A 17844-nucleotide genomic window follows, 5' to 3' on the forward strand; every position below is an offset into this window, starting at 1 on the left:
TTACTTTCATGGGCGTTCGATCTCGAGTCTTTTCTGGCTGTGGTCTGGGAGCATAGCTGAGACACTGCTCAGAAGCAAAGCCCCAGTCGCCAACAGTCAGTCATAGCAAGAGCTGGGGGATTCCCACTGCCACCCAGGGCCGGCTCAGAGCTCCACCCAGGGGCGGGGCTGCGGGAGGCTCCACCCACCGACTTGCCTAGCCCGTCCTGCAGCTCCGTCTTTCCCACAGAGGCAGAGAGCTGCTCCACCAGAGAGCAGCCGTGTGCTGGAAACCAAGTGGTTAGGGCTGAGGCTGGGGAGAACCTCGGGGCCCCAGACGACCATGCTCTGCCTGAAAGCCCGGCCCGGAGGCCCGAAGCTCCTGTCCTAACGCAGCGCTGGCAAATCAATGCCCGGTAAGGAAACTAACTGCTGGGAGGGCGGACGGGGAGGGAGATCCGAATCCAAGCTGTGCAGGGGCTGAGGGAGGCGGGCAGGGCCTGGCATTTGCTGAGCACCTACTTGGTATCAGGGTACTATCCAGTCCAGAAAAAAAAAAAGGCGCTATCAGACACCTAGGTGACCCTGAAGTCCAGTGTCGGACCCTGTCGTTCCCAAGAGTGCCAAAATGAGTACTCTCAAAATGCCGCTCCAGACAGCTCAGCCCGTGGGTGGCAGCGTGGCTGTGTACTAGGAAGAGCTTGGGTCCTCAGAGGCATGGTGGGATCACTGAGGTCCCCGTGGAAGACATGGACGGGAGAGGAGAAAGCAAACTAATGCTTACTGAGCATTTTCTATTCCCGTTTGTCTGTCGGGTGGGAAAGCCGAGGCTCTGAGGGGTTAAGTGACTCAGGTGCATCTGGATCCAAAGTCCCAGCTCTCTTCTGGTGATGCCGCATTCATAGGAAGAGACGTTAAGCCTTCAGAAAACTGAATGAAGGGATGAAAGGCATGGCAGTCACGCTATGGACCCTCTTAGACCTGATGCTGGAGACAGGGGGATGGACAGGGCCGGGGATAGATGGACTAAAGGGAAAAGGTTTGAATATGACCCCTGGTGGACTGATAATGTTTTCTCTATAGCTGGTATTTTCAATGGACGAGAAGGAAAGGGCAGAGGTGGAGGAACATGATAGAGCGCAGAATTATAGGCGCTCAGGTATGCTTTGTAACAGTAAAAAATTCGGAAATAACTTAGTATCCATAAATAGGACATGCGCTATGTAAATGCTGGTACGTGGATCTTGTGAAATACCTTGTAGCCATTAGCAAGAATGAGGCAGGTCTATGGGAACTGACAGGGGACAGTGTCTGACGTCAGGAAGGAGCATGTGTCGTGGTGCCTGGGTCAGCCCGTCGGGGTTTGCTTCCGCCCCTCACCTCCTGTGCAACCGAGGGACTGTTTCTTACCCTCTCTAAGCTTTTTCCCTTGTAAAATGAGGAGCACGGTAGTAACTACTAAGCGAGCATCAAAGTGTTTTTTAAATGTTTGCTATTGTTATTAAGCGCAAAAAAGTAAATAGCATGTTATCACCCCACTTTCCCTTTTTAACGTCTTTTTTTTGCAAAGATATATGTGTATATAAATACCCATGTGTATGCAAAAATAAAACAGCTGTTAATAGTGGTTATCTCGGAGGTAAGAGGCTAGAGAGAAGTGACGGAGGGACTTATGCTTTCTAAGACTATTTTTTAGAGAAGTTCTAGGTTCACTGCAATATTGAGCCCCCCACATGAGCCCAGCCTTCCTCACTCTCAGCATCTGTTGAGTCGATGAGCTGACGCTGATACCGCATTGAGACTTACACTTGTAACTTTATACAGCTCTCTCTTGTTTTCATGTCCACAACGAGCACGTACTTTTGTAAATAAAATAATATTAGTTAACTAATAGCTGAATCGCATCCTGAGTCCCAGAATGGCTTGATTCCAGAAGGTGGCCTGGTCACGCAGGTGACCACAGAGAAAGATGATCCACCCTGGGCCTGCTGGAGGATGGGGCCTCAGCCCCACCTAAGAACCCCCGCTTTGCTGTCACCAGCATGACCATAACAGGTCACAGGCTTGCCTGCTGCTCTCTCAGAGGGACGTCTGACAGCAGCTCCCGAAGCGGAGGCGGCCAGGCCCCCAGGGCCATGCCTACCCTGAGAGTCCTCACCACACACCATGCTCATCCACACCAGTCAAATGGCTTCAGAGCACCGGGGAGCGGGTCGGGAGTCGGGGGAGCAGCCAGTGTCCTTGACAAAGTTGGGAAGCCCCAGGCAGTGAGGCTGCCAGCCCTGGACTCAGGCTCTTCTCCTATACTCGCTAGCACGGCGGCCTTTCCAGAAGCTTCTGCTTCCTCGTCGCCACACAGGCCCACCTCGGCCCCAGACCACCTCAATAAAGCCAGTAGCTCGGTAAAGTGAGTCGCAATCTTTTTACCGGTGGAGGGTCTTGCCTGCAATTTGTAAAAAGTGCAACGTCTATGAAATACAATAGAACGAGGCACGTAAGACGAGGTCCGCCTGCCCTGGGAGTAACCCGCCCACCTCCCAAGGCCATCGCGAGGATCCGTGGGAAAGTAACTAACTCATTCCCTGCACGTGGAAGGATTTGGGGGAAGTTTCATTTTCTGTCTGGGGGACCTGCTTCACGGGCCTAGACCCTCAAATGGATAAGGGGACGTCTGGCAGAGTCGGTGCGAGTGTATAGTTGAGGGGGTCCTTCCTGGCTATGTCAGGGCGAGGACAGGGTGGCCCAGCGGCGTTTCTGGGGCTGGTGAGCCACTCTCTAATCAAGGTCTCAGCCTCTGGTTGGTTGGATTTAACATGTGATCGTCCGAAATGAAGCCATTCTGGGTGGCATGCAGGGAAGAGGTGTGGGAAGAGGCTGCTCCCCACACGTGTGGAGAGAAAGCTACAGCCAACGGCCCATCGGACCCAGAAGCTGGGCCGAAAGGAGGGTGCTCTGCCCCCAACCCACCCCGTCTGTTTCCCCAGGTGATTCCTGCTTCGGCCTCTGTCTGCACAAACGGCTCCTCAACATGAGATACAGTCTCCACTTGACCTTCATGTGTCTGAGTCTCTTCACGGGAAGGTGAGCTATGCTCCCCCACGGTGGCCTCGGGCCGAACTGCTCTGTGCACGTGCATGCGGTGGGAGGGGTGGCCGCGCCTCCTGCTTACCTGTGGCAAGACGAAACCTGGTCCACTCACCTCCCCGACTCTCCAGGGCGATGCGGCTTTTTGCCGCTTACTCTCCCTGGAGGACTCGAGCTTCCAAAATGTTCCTAAGTGGACACACCTCTTACGTTTCCTAGGAAGACACTTGGAGGGCTCCCCAGTCACCCTGCCGCTTATTCTCCCTGGAGGACTCGAGCTTCCAAAAACGTTCCTAAGTGCACACACCTCTTACGCTTCCTAGGAAGACACTTGGAGGGCTCCCCAGTCACCACAACGTGGCAAATGGGTAATAAAATGGAGTGGGAGAGGGACACACTAGTTCAGCAGCTGAAAAGCGGAAATTTCTCTTCGGGAAAGTCACGCTGGCATAACCGCATCCACGCAAACACAAGCCCGTGTTCATGCGCGCGCGTTTGTTCGCACATAAACCAGCGCATGCTCCGAGCCCTGTTTTCTTTTCCAGGATGTGCATCCAGGGGAATCGGTTCAACGCGGAGGTCAGCAGAAGTGACAAGCTCTCCCTGCCCGGCTTTGAGAACCTCACTGTAGGATACAACAAATTTCTCAGGCCCAATTTTGGCGGTAGGTCACCCTTTTTATCCAGGACGTCAATTCAAAGAGATGGGAGCCGAGGAGAGTTTCAGGAGGTTTGAGGTGACTCCACTTTCTGACCTGCAGCCTGTTGAGGGTGGGCAATAATGGATGAGGACAGCCGCCAATGATTTCTCATGCTGCCTTGGAGAACGCACTTTGCCTCTCCACCTGCAGGATAAACACTCCTCCCCACTGAGGTCCCTAGAGACTCCTGACTGCCTCTCACAAGCTGCCTTCCTTCTGCCCCCACTTCCAATGTCCTTACTCAAGGAACTCCCCAGAACTATTCCACCTGGTCTTCCGGCCTTCGTGTCCTTACTCAAGGAACTCCCCATGTCTCCCCAGAACTATTCCACCTGGTCTTCCGGCCTTCACATGCCCCCTCAAGGCTAAGCTAACCTCCACTCTACCACCTGGATGACCTACCTGCCTGGGTCCTGTGCCTGCCCAGGATACCTGCCTGCATTCCAGCATCGTCAGCATAGAGTCCAGAGCCCTTTACCTGGTGCGCCAGGTCCTTCCCAGCCCAGCCTCTGTCCGTCTGCCAGTCTCGCCTCCCCACCTCCTTCCCCCCTCCCCCCTCCGTGCCCTTCCATGAGTGTGCCCCAAATGCTCCCTGACTTCCTTGGCCTCCCTGGCCCCCATGCCTTTGCCAAGGTTGTTTATCTGCCAAGAAACGCTTCTTCCATCTTGACTCCCTGGTGAAATGCCAATTTTCCTTCGTGTTTCAGATCAAAGGCTTCCTCCTCTGAGAAGCCTTCCTTGATTCCCCCAGGCCCCATCCCCTTTCTTCGCACTTTATTTTGAACAAACCTCCAAATCACAGCCGTTACCTGCTGATACTGACACTGTCACTGGTTTTACGTCTGTGTCAGCTCTAGGCTACAGCAACTGGGGCGGGGGCGGGGAGTCTTGCTTCATGTACCTTACTAACCCTGGCAGCAGCTCATATAGGAAATTGTCAATTAATATATGTTGAAAGAATGAGGCAAGAAGGAAGAGAAGAGGCCAAACACACACCTCTACACAGGGTCCCAGTCTCTGTAAAATGCAAGGCTGAACCAACATGGTCTCCAGTGTCTCTTTACTTAGAGCAGCAAGTTCAAGCCTTGGACTTGAACAAACCTGAGTTCGTGTCCCGGCTCTGCTGCTGGACAAGCACCTTAGCTTCCAGAGCCCCGATTTTCCTGTCAGGAACGGGGACGTGTCACTCACCTCTCAGGGAGGACAGAATGAGGTGGAGCGTGTGAATACGAGGCACGGTACCTGCCAGATCACCAGGGGACGGTCTGTCTTAACACCTCTCTCTTCCTGCTCTCTTCCCTTCGGGTGACAAAATTCTCTGGTCAGATCAAGAATTAGGGGGTTAGTCTAGGTGCTCCGAGGAGCAGACACTGAGAGGGTACTGTCCGTGCAAGACATTTATGTGGGCAATACCCGAGGGGAGCTAGAGAGCTGTCAGACTGCAATGCAAATCTGAGCCCAGGGCAAGGAGCGAGGGGGAGGAAGAAGGTGGGGCGGAGGTGTCTGAACTGCAGTTCTTAGTGTGTCCGCAGAGGCGGCCGGGGAGTCCTTGAGCCCAAGCTCCCGTCAGAGGAGGTTCCCACCCCTGTGCCTCCCAGGACAGGTCTGCCACAGGTGTCCCTGCTGTGCTCCGTCGCTGGTGGGGTATGGGCCAGGGAAAGGGTGGCCTCAGAGCAAATGCGGTCATAGATTTCAGAGCCCAGCAGCTGGGGCTGTCGGTCAATTACACCCACCCCCATCTCCACCCCCAATGGGAAATCTGGGATGTATGTTCATAGCCACATGACTAGGATCTGGGTCCTTATGTTCAGGAGGCTTCAACCCGCCCTGGTTTTCCTAGGCCCAGCTTAACGCTAACGACAAGGACGTGAGTCTGGACTCCTGTGAGGCCCACCTGTCAATTTCTCGGTCTCTCAAACCCCACTTAAGCCCAGACATTGCCCTTCTTGTTGCCTGCTCACTTCTCAACAAGACATAGGGTCCTTGGGCAAGGCGCTCATTCCGAACCTAGGATGAACCCAAGGGGGTGTGAGCCCCAGAGCCTACTAGGGTGAAAATAGGGCAAAGGGCCCTCCGTCAAAAAGCACATCCCCACTCCCATTTTTGTGCCTTTTGGCACTTTGCCTCCTAAAGGAGCCTCCATCCACGTGGCAGCCTGGAGGCCCACGGAGGGGCCATTATCCTCTGTGATGTCTGTCCACCCAGATCCTAGAACCCCGAGGCCCTTAAGGGACAAAACCATCACGGGATTTTTCAGGGACTGAGATAGAGCACAGGTTTGCAAGCAAACCCTAGTGAACACTGCTGAGGAGCTGGCCTTGACCCCTTTCCTACAAGGCCCGGACTGCACCGCCTGGAAACAAACTAAACAGAAAACACAGTGGGGCTACAACTCATGTGTTTTCCGTTCTCCACACGCCTCGGGGAGGGCAGCTAGCCCTGACCCACTGCCCACTGGCTTCCAGGCACTTAAAACAGATCCTGGACCAACCCTTGCTGGTAGGCACTACTAGTTCTGTTTTGCAGGTGAGAAACTGTAGCACAGAGAGGTTTAGCAATTTGCTCAAGGTCACACAGCTATGGCTGTGTCACACAGAAGTGGCTGGCATGGGATCCAAACACTACGACTCTCGCCTTCTCTTCTCGACGCTGCTCCATGCTGCCTAGAGGGGCAGAAAGCCACTTAGCACCACACTCCTCCAGCACCTTCCAGAGTCTGCCTTCAAAGTTCTTTTTTCCTACCAAGTATTACCAACGATTATTTACTTAATTATTTTTTAACTACATCGACTCTAAAACTCCATTTCCAAATTTCCACCTATAGTCTATGGCTTGGTTTCCTTCCCACCAATGAGATGTTTTTAAGCTTCCTTCGAATTCTGCTTCTCCTCATTACTGCACTGTCACGGTCCCCTGAGGCACTCCCATTATTCCTCGCAAGTGGATGCTATTGCATCTATTAACCTGGTGAGTGAAGTTGTTCCTTTTCCAGAATGAGCTAGGATTACAGAAGAGAGGGGGAAGGGAAGGGAAGGCCGTTTACTGAGCGCCTGTTATCTCGTGTGGGACACCATGCTGGGAGCTGGTACAGATAACCATTTCTGAGCACTTGCCAAATGCCCAGCTGGGCAAGCACTTTGCGTATGTCCCCTCTCGCTGCCCCCTGCAAAGGCGCCATCACAGGCCTAGCCCGTTTGACCCTCCCCATGACCCTATGATGTCATCAGCATTACCCCTACTTACAGGTGAGAAACTGCCCTTCTGACAGGTTTGGTAACTTTCCAGGTCACCAGGCTGATGCTGGGCTCACATCTTTCTCATTCCTGGGCTTTCTCTCCACATCTCCGGTCCACAGAGGAGGGAACTTCTCCGACCTGGTGTCCCCGGACGGTGGCTCCGAGGCCTCAGTCTCAAGGGCTAAGACCGGCACTCTCAGGAGTTTGGCCCGTCTGCCGAATCTCCATGACCGAGGCCTGACACCTGTACACATGACCAAGAGGGGAAGGTTCTGGAATTCTGAATAGTTTAAGGTTCCTGAAGGGTAAAGGAAGTGGAAAGTGTCAGGAGGCAAGTGAGCTCAACCTTACACGTTCACGAATGCCATCTTGTGGTAAATTTTCTTCGTTGAGGGGAAAAAATGATATCTATGCACGAATTCTCAAATCTCTATTACATTTCTAAATAATCAGCCCCTCGCAAGCACCATAGGAAAAATCCTCCAAGTGCGAAGTAACAAACGATGTGCTTTAAAATATGCACTAATGAACATAGTGGGTCTCATATATTAAGCCGACTCTATATTTGTGCATTTTTTTTTTTCATACAAAAGGAAGACACACCCTATACAGTGGTTCTTCCTGATAGGGGCAGGACGTCAAACTTGGACCATACCTACTTCTAAAGCACATAAAATTTTCCAGTAGGCAAGCGCTAACTTCTGCAATTTTCTAATCTTTAAAAACGTCTGCTGGTGTTATGTTAGGGAACCTTCTGTCGGTGTTTCTGTGTAAGTCCTTCTGGTTTCTTTTTCAATCCTAGGGGAACCCGTGCAGATAGCCCTGACTCTGGACATTGCTAGTATTTCTAGCATTTCAGAGAGTAACATGGTAAGTGCGGCCCCTCTTCTCATGATTCATGGGAATACACTTTCTAGCTACATGAAAACAGAACAGAGACTTACAGCCCTTCTGCACTTGGAATGGCAGCAGCTGGGGACCTTAGCCCAAACCCAAGACAATGGAAGGTTCTCGTAAAACATCTTCTGAGTATCAGGAGGAAAATGGACTCGAAGTCCAGGAAGGGAGGAACCAGGGAGCGGAGTGGGTACATTTGGTGAGGGATGAAAATTACGGGAAAGCATGAAAGTGTATATAGTGGGAAAGCCTGACGTGGCTCCTCACAGAGCCAGAGATAAGCTGATGAAAACTGACAATCGTTGAACTGCTTTCGATCACCCTCTCACTTAAGAGGACACATTACAGACAGGTTGACACGAAAGGCAGTTTGCCTGGAGGGCCTACTGAGCATTCAGGGTAAATCCCAGACGACCAAAGCGCTTAGCTCGCCAAAACCTTCACGGCTTTGGCGAGGCCTCTGTGATCGAGGGCGAGGAAGTTAGGGCACTGCGCATGCTCGCGCGGGGCTCCCTTGGGCAGCGGGAGTTATTATCTAGAAGGAATCAGGTGCTTCGTTCTCCTATGGCTACGCCCCGCCACCCGGTGTCTGCTAAGGTATAGTCTGTGCTCTTGACCTAAGAGGAGGTGGGGCAAAGACTTGACCCCTTCCGACCTCGGAACGTCTCTCTCCGCATCCCCGTCCACTCCCTGCCCCGCCCGCTCAGGACTACACGGCCACCATATACCTCAGACAGCGCTGGACCGACCCGCGGCTGGTGTTCGAAGGCAACGAGAGCGTCACCCTGGACGCCCGCCTGGTGGAGTTCCTCTGGGTGCCAGACACTTACATCGTGGAGTCCAAGAAGTCCTTCCTCCATGAAGTCACTGTGGGAAACAGGCTCATCCGCCTCTTCTCCAATGGTACAGTCCTGTATGCTCTCAGGTAATCGGGCACCTGCGACCTCGGAAAAGGCATAGATACAGCTTGAGTAGCTTTAACCAGCACGCAGAGGACCGTGCTGCGGTCCCACCCTGCTCGTGCTCCTGCCTTCTTAGATCCTTGTCCCCAATACAGAAGGGCCCTCTTTCCGTTCAGTCTGGTTCAACAAGCATCTACTGAGCGACTGCTCTGTGCCAGGCCCCGTGATGGACACTGAGGATACAGAGCGGATAGACATTGTCCTAACACAGACACCTGAGCAACGGCAGTGGGGGCTGCTGGGGGCCCGAGTTAGGGAGTAGGTTAGTGGTTTGGGGGGACGTTAGAGGATGCTTTCCCAGGCCTCTGAGCTGAGTCTCAAAGAGTAAAGGAAGTTAGCAAGGGAAGATGTCATGGAGACAGTGAGACCACACAGGGAGGTCCATTCAAGGGCCTTTCCTCCCGTGGGGCTCCGTTGAGCTGGGGTGGCTCCAGAGTGCATCTCTACCTGTCCGAGTAGTTTTTGCACAGAGACTCAGAGTGCAGTGCCCTAAGGCCTCTGCTCCCTGCAGCCATGGGCTTCCCCTTTTGCCCCTTGTCCAAATCCCAGAGGCCAAAAATTCCTCCCACCCAACTGTTCGTCGAGTTGCTGATTGGCTGGAACAGGAAAGGCGCTCCCTAGCGCTGCATGAGGCGGCCCACAGGGGAGACTCAACGCGGCCTGTGCAAGGGGTGTGCGGGGACTGTGCGAACCGAATGCTCCTTAGGGAGAAGGCCAGGAACCAAACGTTCATGGGGCCCACCTTTAATCCCAAGTAAGAGGCTAAGTTATAAAACAAAGACTGGGCTGACCGATACACTGAGTTTCCAGATTATTCATCTGGCACTCTTCAGCTGCCCTGAATTTTGCAAAGACCAGCCAAACCCCAGCTCCTCTTTCAAGAAGCCTAACTAGACTTCTCTCTTGAACCCAACTCCAATCAACATTCATGTCCTCCTTCCCCATTTCCCAAAGCATGTGTGCATGCATGTGCGTATACATACATGCGTGCCTTTCTGTATTATGGCACATAACACCATCTGTCATGTTCAAGGATTACAAAAATGGATGATGGTTAATAGCCTGGTGCTAGAGTCAGACAGATTTGGGGGCCAGTCCCTGCTCTGTGACCTTAGGCGAGATACTCGATTCTCTGAGCCTCAGTTTCCTCAACAGCAAAAGGAGAATAATATTTCCACCTCATAAAGCTGTTCCAGAAATTCAAAGAGATGATGCATGCAAAGCACTGAGCCCAGGGACTGGCTTGTGGTAAATGGCGGCTATTGTTTTGGTTTCCCTCAGAGGAGTGTGAGTTTCCTGTAGGTGGCACCATGCCATAATCATTTCCACTTTCCCCAAGTACCCAACACAGTGCTTAATAAATAAAAGTGCTTAATAAAAATGTGTGACATGAAGGAAAAGGAAGATAAAGATCTGCTCATTGAAATCTCCACTGTCAGGGCTTAACTGATGTTTAATCAAATGTCTCTGGGTTTGGTCCTTGAGAGCCACAGTGCCTAGTGCCCTCCGATAGCCTCTGCTTCCTCTGCAAGCTGATTCTCCTCCAGGAGGCAGGGACCCGAGCCCCAGCCCAGCTCTGTCACGAAGAGCTGTGTGAGCCTTAAGTGAGCCCCTAAGTCTGTTGTCAAACGGTGAGAATAGTGACAGTCATCTTTGTTCTAGCTCCTCACCGTTTGTCATGAAGATTATACTTAAAAACTGGATGCAAACGCATCTCACACAAGCCAATGAGTGATTCCGTTCAGTGATATTGGTGTTTGCCTCTCAATGACCAACATTCAAACCTCCTCCATCTGGACTCCAGCTTTAATGGAGTCTCACAGGGGTTGCTCAGCGCAGAAAACCTCAGGAATGCTTTGAATGCAGGCTCCAAGCCACACATTCACTGTAAGAGTCAAGGTGAAAGTCCTCCTGGAGTGGCCCTTACCAGAGAACACGTACTTTCTATAAGCATCCTCATAACACTCTTTTTGACTCTATTTTTCCTTTCTTAGAATCACGACCACTATTGCATGTAACATGGATCTATCTAAATACCCCATGGACACACAGACGTGCCAGTTGCAGCTGGAAAGCTGTGAGTATATATCCTGCGGGCCCCTGAGCTGATTTTCCTGAGTGACTTAGATCTGTGTATTCATGAAAAGTGTCCTACACCTAGTGGCCTTTCTTTTCTCGATGTCGACTGTAACAGATTCGGCCCTTCTAAACGTATGTCTAGAAAAATTTAGAGACCGTTCAAAGGCAAACATTCCAAAATTTCATCTTTCGGGGAAGACCATTGTGCACTAGCACCAAGTATTTCCACCTTGGACAAGGCGGCCAAAGAAATGGGGGTCTTTTAGGACTAGGAGTTGGACTCAGGATCCGCTAAGGCTTGGAAGCTGGAAAGAACACAGCAGAGAACAGAAATGGCAACTATACAAAGCAATCATTGCCATTCACCGAACAATTGTTTCCAACTTCTAAAAGGGATTGTTAGATACATATATAAAGCTTAACACAGTGTTGCCAGTAAGTGTGCATCTAAACTGCAATCTGGGATTCGCTTATGAAGAATGAGCATTTCCTCTAACCTGATATCTGTCAAATGGCGCTGCTGAGTAATAGCCATTGTTCCCTAGTAAGTGATTCTGAAATGCCCACCAAACTTGGGGAAGTGGTACCTGTGATAGGTGTCCTAGGAAAACAGTGCCACCAAAAGGAGTCATTAAGGAATCAGGGCACAGCTCATACAAGGAGGAAAATCTAGAGCCAAGCGCTGGAGACCAGTGGGCACCTCTTACATGAGGACAGACGTGGCCAGCCATTTAAGAAGTGTGACCCTTACAAGGCAGCGGTCATTTCTCGGAGGCAGGCGTTTAATTAAAGACTCAGGCAGATTAATTACCTTATTGATTAAACACATGCAAAACCTTCTTGAAGCAATACAGCTGTTTGGGGGCAGAATGAAACTTGAGGTTAGCAAGACGAGAACTCATTTCGAGCCCCACGTGGCAAAAGTGATTGCCCTCCACATATGGCTGTTCTCATCTAAATCCCAGGGATGAGATTCTCCTGCAAACTTCAGCACTCTGCTTGCACAAATACCATCCCCAACGAGCAGAGGAAGCATTCACTGGATGTTGATTAGCACTTATTTGGGTATGGAAACCTCATCAAGAGTTTTTTTTCCTGAATGCCATCCCTAAAAAAGAATTGATGCCATCCCACAAAGCAAACTGTCCAAATAGGGGCTTGTATGACTCACTTAGATACTTTTATATCTTTGGCATCCTCGGTCTATTTGGACAGCAAACTTCAGTGCATTGTGGGGTGCTTCTAAGGGAAAGCCCACAGGTCGTTTTTGCCCAGATGTCCTCTCAGAAGAGCTCATGACTTCTTCTCCACCCTCTGAAGGGAGATAACTGCTGCTAAGCAGTGGATACCTTCAAATAAGATGTCCCAAAACCTTGGTCCCAACACTGACACCTGTGCCCAGTCTCCTGGGAAAATGAAAGCAGTACAGATGCTTAAGATCACAGGAACCGGCTCCACTGGGCTTTTCCCGTCACCAGCTGTGTGACTTCTGCTGAGTAGGACTAACTTCCCTGGGCCTGTTTCTCATCAGTAAAGTAGGAAAAGTAATAATATCTGACTCAAAGAGTTATTTTTTTAGCATCCTTATTGAGGCAAATTTACATACCATAACATTCACCAATGTGAAGTGCACAGTTCAAAGATTTTTTAGTAAGTTTTCTGAGTTGTACAACCGTGGCCACATTGTTAAAACATTTGCATCTCGTTTAAGAGACCCCCCATGCCCATTTACCATCACCCCTTTTGCCCCCACCAGCTCCCAGGCAACCGCTAATCTGCTTTCCGTCTCTGTGGATTTGCCTTTTCTGGATATTTCGTATAAATGGGATCAATGCAACATGTGGTCTTTTGCATCTGGCTTCTTTCACTTAGCGTAATGTTTCTGAGGCCCATGTACCTCAGAAACATTGGAGCATGTACCGGTACTTCACTGCTTTTGATTGCTTTGCTCCTGGTTATTCCGTACGCAAGAACACAAATACAAGCACCTCTGGCTCGCTTTCGCCTCTTAGCTACGATGAGCGATGCCGCTGTGAACCTTCGTGTACAAGTCTTTTGTAGATGTGATTTGATTTCTCTTGAGCAGATGGAATGCTGGGTCAAATAGTAAAATTTATACATACATATATATGTACATGCATATCTTCCTTGCCAGGGGGCTACGACGGAAACGACGTGGAGTTCAGCTGGCTGAGAGGCAACGACTCTGTGCGTGGGCTGGAAAACCTGCGGCTTGCTCAGTACACCATACAGCGGTACTTCACCTTGGTCACCAGATCGCAGCAGGAAACAGGTAACTCATGGGACGAGCTAGATAACAGCTAAAGAACCGAGCTGCATTCTAAGTCAGAAATATCATCATCTGTTCTTCGCTTTCTCCCTTTGGGCCCAGGAACCCGTTTGCAGTGTGGCGGGGCCGTAGGGTTTGGGCTTGGCACATTTACCTGCTCCACACCCAGTACTGCAGCGGGCCCCAAGGGGCTCACAGTCTAGTGAGCTAGATGTCAAGGAAACCAGAAGTTATAATGCTGCAGGAATATGATGATTAAGAAAGGCACACACGCACACCAAAAAGAGGCACAAAAAGAGGATCATGGGTGAGGGGGGTGGTGTCAGCACCCCTGTAAATCCCACTCTTACACAATAGCATTTTCTTTCGGTGAAACTATAGTGACAGGTCACGATTAACCAGGTTTTGGTGAGTAACAGATGTCTTCACGTGAATATAGCTAAATGAAACATCTCACAGGGAAACCACTCTTTTGCGTGAGCAGACGGGACCTTCTGTCTCTTGTTTACCCTTATCAGGAAATTATACACGACTGGTCTTGCAGTTTGAGCTTCGGAGGAATGTCCTGTATTTCATTTTGGAAACCTACGTTCCTTCCACCTTCCTGGTGGTGTTGTCCTGGGTTTCGTTTTGGATCTCTCTCGATTCCGTTCCTGCAAGAACCTGCATCGGTAAGTAGCGACAACAGGAGATTTCTAAGAACTGGGTTGTCAGGTCCTTTTTCTTTCTTTCCTTCTACCATTGTTTTTATTGATATTCCCAGGGCAGTTCCAGGAGTTGGTTTCTTGAGAGGTTCTTTTATGCGGAGAGAGACAGACAGACAGAGAGACAGACAGACAGAGACTATGCTAAGAGTAGAGCATTTTTAAGCCCATGTTACAGTGACAGATAAGGAAGAATTGTGACTGGATGGTCTATTGTCAGTTATTTTGCCTGCCAAACAGCCCCTTCCAATAAAAAGCCAGAAGGCAAAACATTTAGAAAACTGTATGACTCATATTTGTAAAAAATGGATAAATCAACCCTGTTCCGGGAGGCCGCAGAGTTTTCAAAACGAGCTATGTTCCATTTCTGAGTCCTGTCCCCACCTTGCCAAGCCTCGAATGGAGACAATCTGCCAGGTAATGGTGGAAGGTTCACCGGCCACTGATATGGGAACATCGCCCACCTGTTTTCCCAGGAGTGACCACCGTGTTGTCTATGACTACGCTGATGATTGGGTCCCGCACTTCTCTTCCCAACACCAACTGCTTCATAAAGGCCATCGATGTGTACCTGGGAATCTGCTTCAGCTTCGTGTTTGGGGCCCTGCTGGAATACGCGGTTGCCCACTACAGCTCCTTACAGCAGATGGCAGCCAAAGACAGGGTAAGACTTCTGAGGGCCCTGCGTGTGATCCATCACCCGGGCCATGTGCTGGTCTGTAGAGATGACTTGGACCTGGTTCCTGCCCCCCAGTGGTTCGCTTTGCTCCAATGATTCTCATCTTTGTTCAGGTGGCAGCACCTGGAAGTCATGACGTCTTTTGAAAAAGATTGTTCCTTTTGCCAAATATGAGGAGATATTAATACATTGAATTTTCCAGTGGAAAATAACTATTTTATCTGTTATGCATCACAAATCACAACCACGAGAACAAGCATCCATGAAAAACCCAATATCAAACCAAACGTGATCAGCCGCTCACGAGTTTCAAATTAATCCATATTTACTATTTAATTATTTTGTGCATTCTTGTTTTCTTAAATTATACAAATAATGGTTTACTGAAAAATGTACAGGAAAATTAAGTTGTGGTAAATTTCATCATTAGCATATTTTTCTGCTGATGGAGAGACTGCCATTATATATTGAGCAGTGAAACACTATGGCCCAGCTCTCAGAATATAATAATGGTTATTATCTCCTGAGCAGTTACATATGCCAGACACAGTGACAAGCCCTTTGCAAATATTATATCATTTAAAATGCTCATAAAAAAAACCCTGTAAGGCTATCTCCATGTTTATAGCTGTGCAACGGGAGGTACAGGAAGGGTAAGTGACCTACCCCAGGGGACACAGGTAGCAAGAGATAGACCTGGGATTTGAACCTAAATCAGCTTGGCTCCAAAGCCTGACACTTATCCGTTATTCCCATTTGCGGTGGGCAATGGGCCATATTAATAACTCTTGCCCTCTATGAGGCTGTGGAACTCTGGGATACTTTGGAAGCCCAATTTGACAGACACCGGTGTAAGAAAGCTCATCCTAACAAGCAAAAAGATGATAGGGAACCAATGGAGAAGAGGTACGCGCCTTCAGCAAGGTGCCAGGACTACACAGGTTCTAATAGTGAGGAAATGAAGACTCAGAATAGCATAAGGACCCAGTTGCGTTTTCTGTTGTGTTTGACCACTGTGAACAATGCTTCACACGGTCACGTCCCCCAAGTACCAAAGGTAAATGATCCTGTGTACCAGCCAAAGAAGAATATGGATTTCATTTATTTTATTCCCTGTAGGCTTCCTTAAGGGGACAATGGTTAATTACTATATATATCTGGATTTGGTAAACTGGCAAAAAGGGAATTAGAGAATTACTGAAATCCTTCACCGAAGGTACCAGAAAGCCCATATTTTGCCATGTGTATAATAACAGCTTCACTACAGAGTACTTGCTGTGTGCCAGACAACTTGTCAAACAGCTCATTTAGTCTACCTGACAACCCATCCGATGGGTACCATTATCACCTTGATTTCACTGGTTAGGAATCTGCTTCTCAGAGAGACGCAGTAACTCATTCAAGACTCCACATCTAGTAGGTGGCCTGGCCAAGGATCCAAACTCTGCTCTCTGACTTCACGACACTCCCCGCACCTGATGTCGCCCCAGCCATGTTGGAGAATGGCAACTCCCTGGAATGTCAGGGAGCATCACTATTTCTGTGTGGGTGGCAAAGACCTTTAGACGCTACTGATTCCTATTGTCTCTCATCATTCATTACTCCCTCTTCCCTGGAACAGAATGGAATTCATGAAACATCTACTAAAAGCTTTACATAATTTATGCCATTTAATCTTCCCATCGGTCTCATGGGATGGGTTTAATATTATCACCATTTTGCAGGCAAGGAAATCAAGTTTTAAAGGGATCGAGGTGACTAAAATTTCACAATAGTGAGAAAAAGAATGAGATTTGTGCTTAGCACACAGCTCTGCATAGTTAGAGTGGACAATGGTTATGCTTCCCATTATACAGGCTAATGAACCAGGGGTCAGTACCCACAAGCAGGATAACAGGACTGCCAAGTCTGGTTTACCAGCCAATTTCCAATGCACTCAGTGCCACTCTCTATTAAACCAATTATTCAATACTTAGGGCTCAAAGTATATAAATACCCTCCTATTTATTTTGCTGAGTCAAGTCTTTCAAGCTAACTACACTGTTTATGAACTAGGGGATGCCGAAAGAAGTGGAAGAAGTCAATATCACTAACATCATCAACAGCTCCATCTCTAGCTTTAAACGGAAGATCAGCTTTGCCACCATTGAAATTTCTGGTGATAACGTTGACTACAGCAACCTGAGTATGAAAACCAGCGACAAGTTCAAGTTCGTCTTCCGAGATAAGATGGACAGGATTGTGGATTATTTCACAATTCAAAACCCCAGTAATGTTGATAGATATTCCAAACTGCTATTTCCTTTGATTTTTATGCTAGCCAATGTATTTTACTGGGCGTACTACATGTATTTTTAAGAGTATGTTGAATCGTTTGCATGCCACAGGTCTTCCACAGAACAAGGTAAAGATGTAAATGGTATTCTAAGCCAAGTGTGCACCCTAACCCAACGGTGCTACAAGAGACTAAAGTAACAATTTAGCATTTTTCCTCAAAGAATGGACCCCCCAACCATTATTTATGCTGTGTAGAAGTCCTAGTATTACAGAGTCTTTCAATAGAGACATCAATCGATTCCTTTTTTTTATTATTTTTACAAAAGACATCCCCAAGGAGCCTGATCACAAACCTATTCAGGATTGGCTGACTGCTCATTGGGTCCCTGGTCAGCATTTACCTCATCTAAAAACTGAGAAAGAGGCCATTACATGTATTGAGTGACCCTCACGCATCAGGGGCTGTTTCCAAATTAATCACAGATGCTATTTATTAAATCTCTGCAGGGCTTATAAAACGCATTGTTGCTTGTTTAGGGAGTAACATTTTCAAATTTTTGTTTTTGATTAAAATGAAATGTAGTCCTATGTCAATTCACCGAAAGTCAGTGTACTAACTCAATACGAAGATGAGTTTTTAATACAGTAGTTAATACCTTAACAAAATTGTTCCCCAAATTCCAGTAAATCCTACCATTGAAAAGTCAAATGTAAGTGAAGAGCAATTGAATAGATCAATAATCTGTTTGGAGTCCCCAAACCATTAGGGCTCTGGGGCTTTAATTCCCCACTTGACATGTCTTATTGTTTAACTATTATACTCATACTGGTCCTAAACAATGCCCATATCAGGGCATGAAATGGAAGATTTTTTTTTTTCTTACTTATTCTACGAGTCTCAGAATGGACTGTTGCCAACAAGACTTGCAGCATTGAGTCCATTTCCATCTTCTACTC

The 17844-nt window shown here is 48.7% G+C and overlaps 1 protein-coding gene across 1 annotated transcript; it reads left to right on the plus strand.

The window, feature by feature from the left end:
- Nucleotides 1-239: 239 nt before the first annotated feature.
- GABRP (gamma-aminobutyric acid type A receptor pi subunit) lies at nt 240-17838 on the plus strand. Its single transcript, XM_006906510.3, has 10 exons — nt 240-395; nt 2964-3060; nt 3609-3727; nt 7802-7869; nt 8604-8821; nt 10853-10935; nt 13093-13230; nt 13746-13898; nt 14408-14595; nt 16666-17838. Exons 1-10 carry the CDS (start codon nt 389-391, stop codon nt 16966-16968), a joined length of 1374 nt encoding a protein of 457 aa, XP_006906572.2. The 5' UTR covers nt 240-388; the 3' UTR covers nt 16969-17838.
- The last annotated feature ends 6 nt before the right edge of the window (nt 17839-17844 follow it).

This window comes from Pteropus alecto, unplaced genomic scaffold (genome assembly GCF_000325575.1).
Source record: "Pteropus alecto unplaced genomic scaffold, ASM32557v1 scaffold40, whole genome shotgun sequence".
NCBI lineage: Eukaryota > Metazoa > Chordata > Mammalia > Chiroptera > Pteropodidae > Pteropus > Pteropus alecto.

Bases quoted from the DNA above. Each gene is read 5' to 3' on its own strand.
- GABRP (XM_006906510.3), top strand. The intron at 7,870-8,603 runs GTAAGTGCGGCC...CCGCCCGCTCAG, and splicing joins GCATTTCAGAGAGTAACATG to GACTACACGGCCACCATATA. The intron at 8,822-10,852 runs GTAATCGGGCAC...TTCCTTTCTTAG, and splicing joins ACAGTCCTGTATGCTCTCAG to AATCACGACCACTATTGCAT.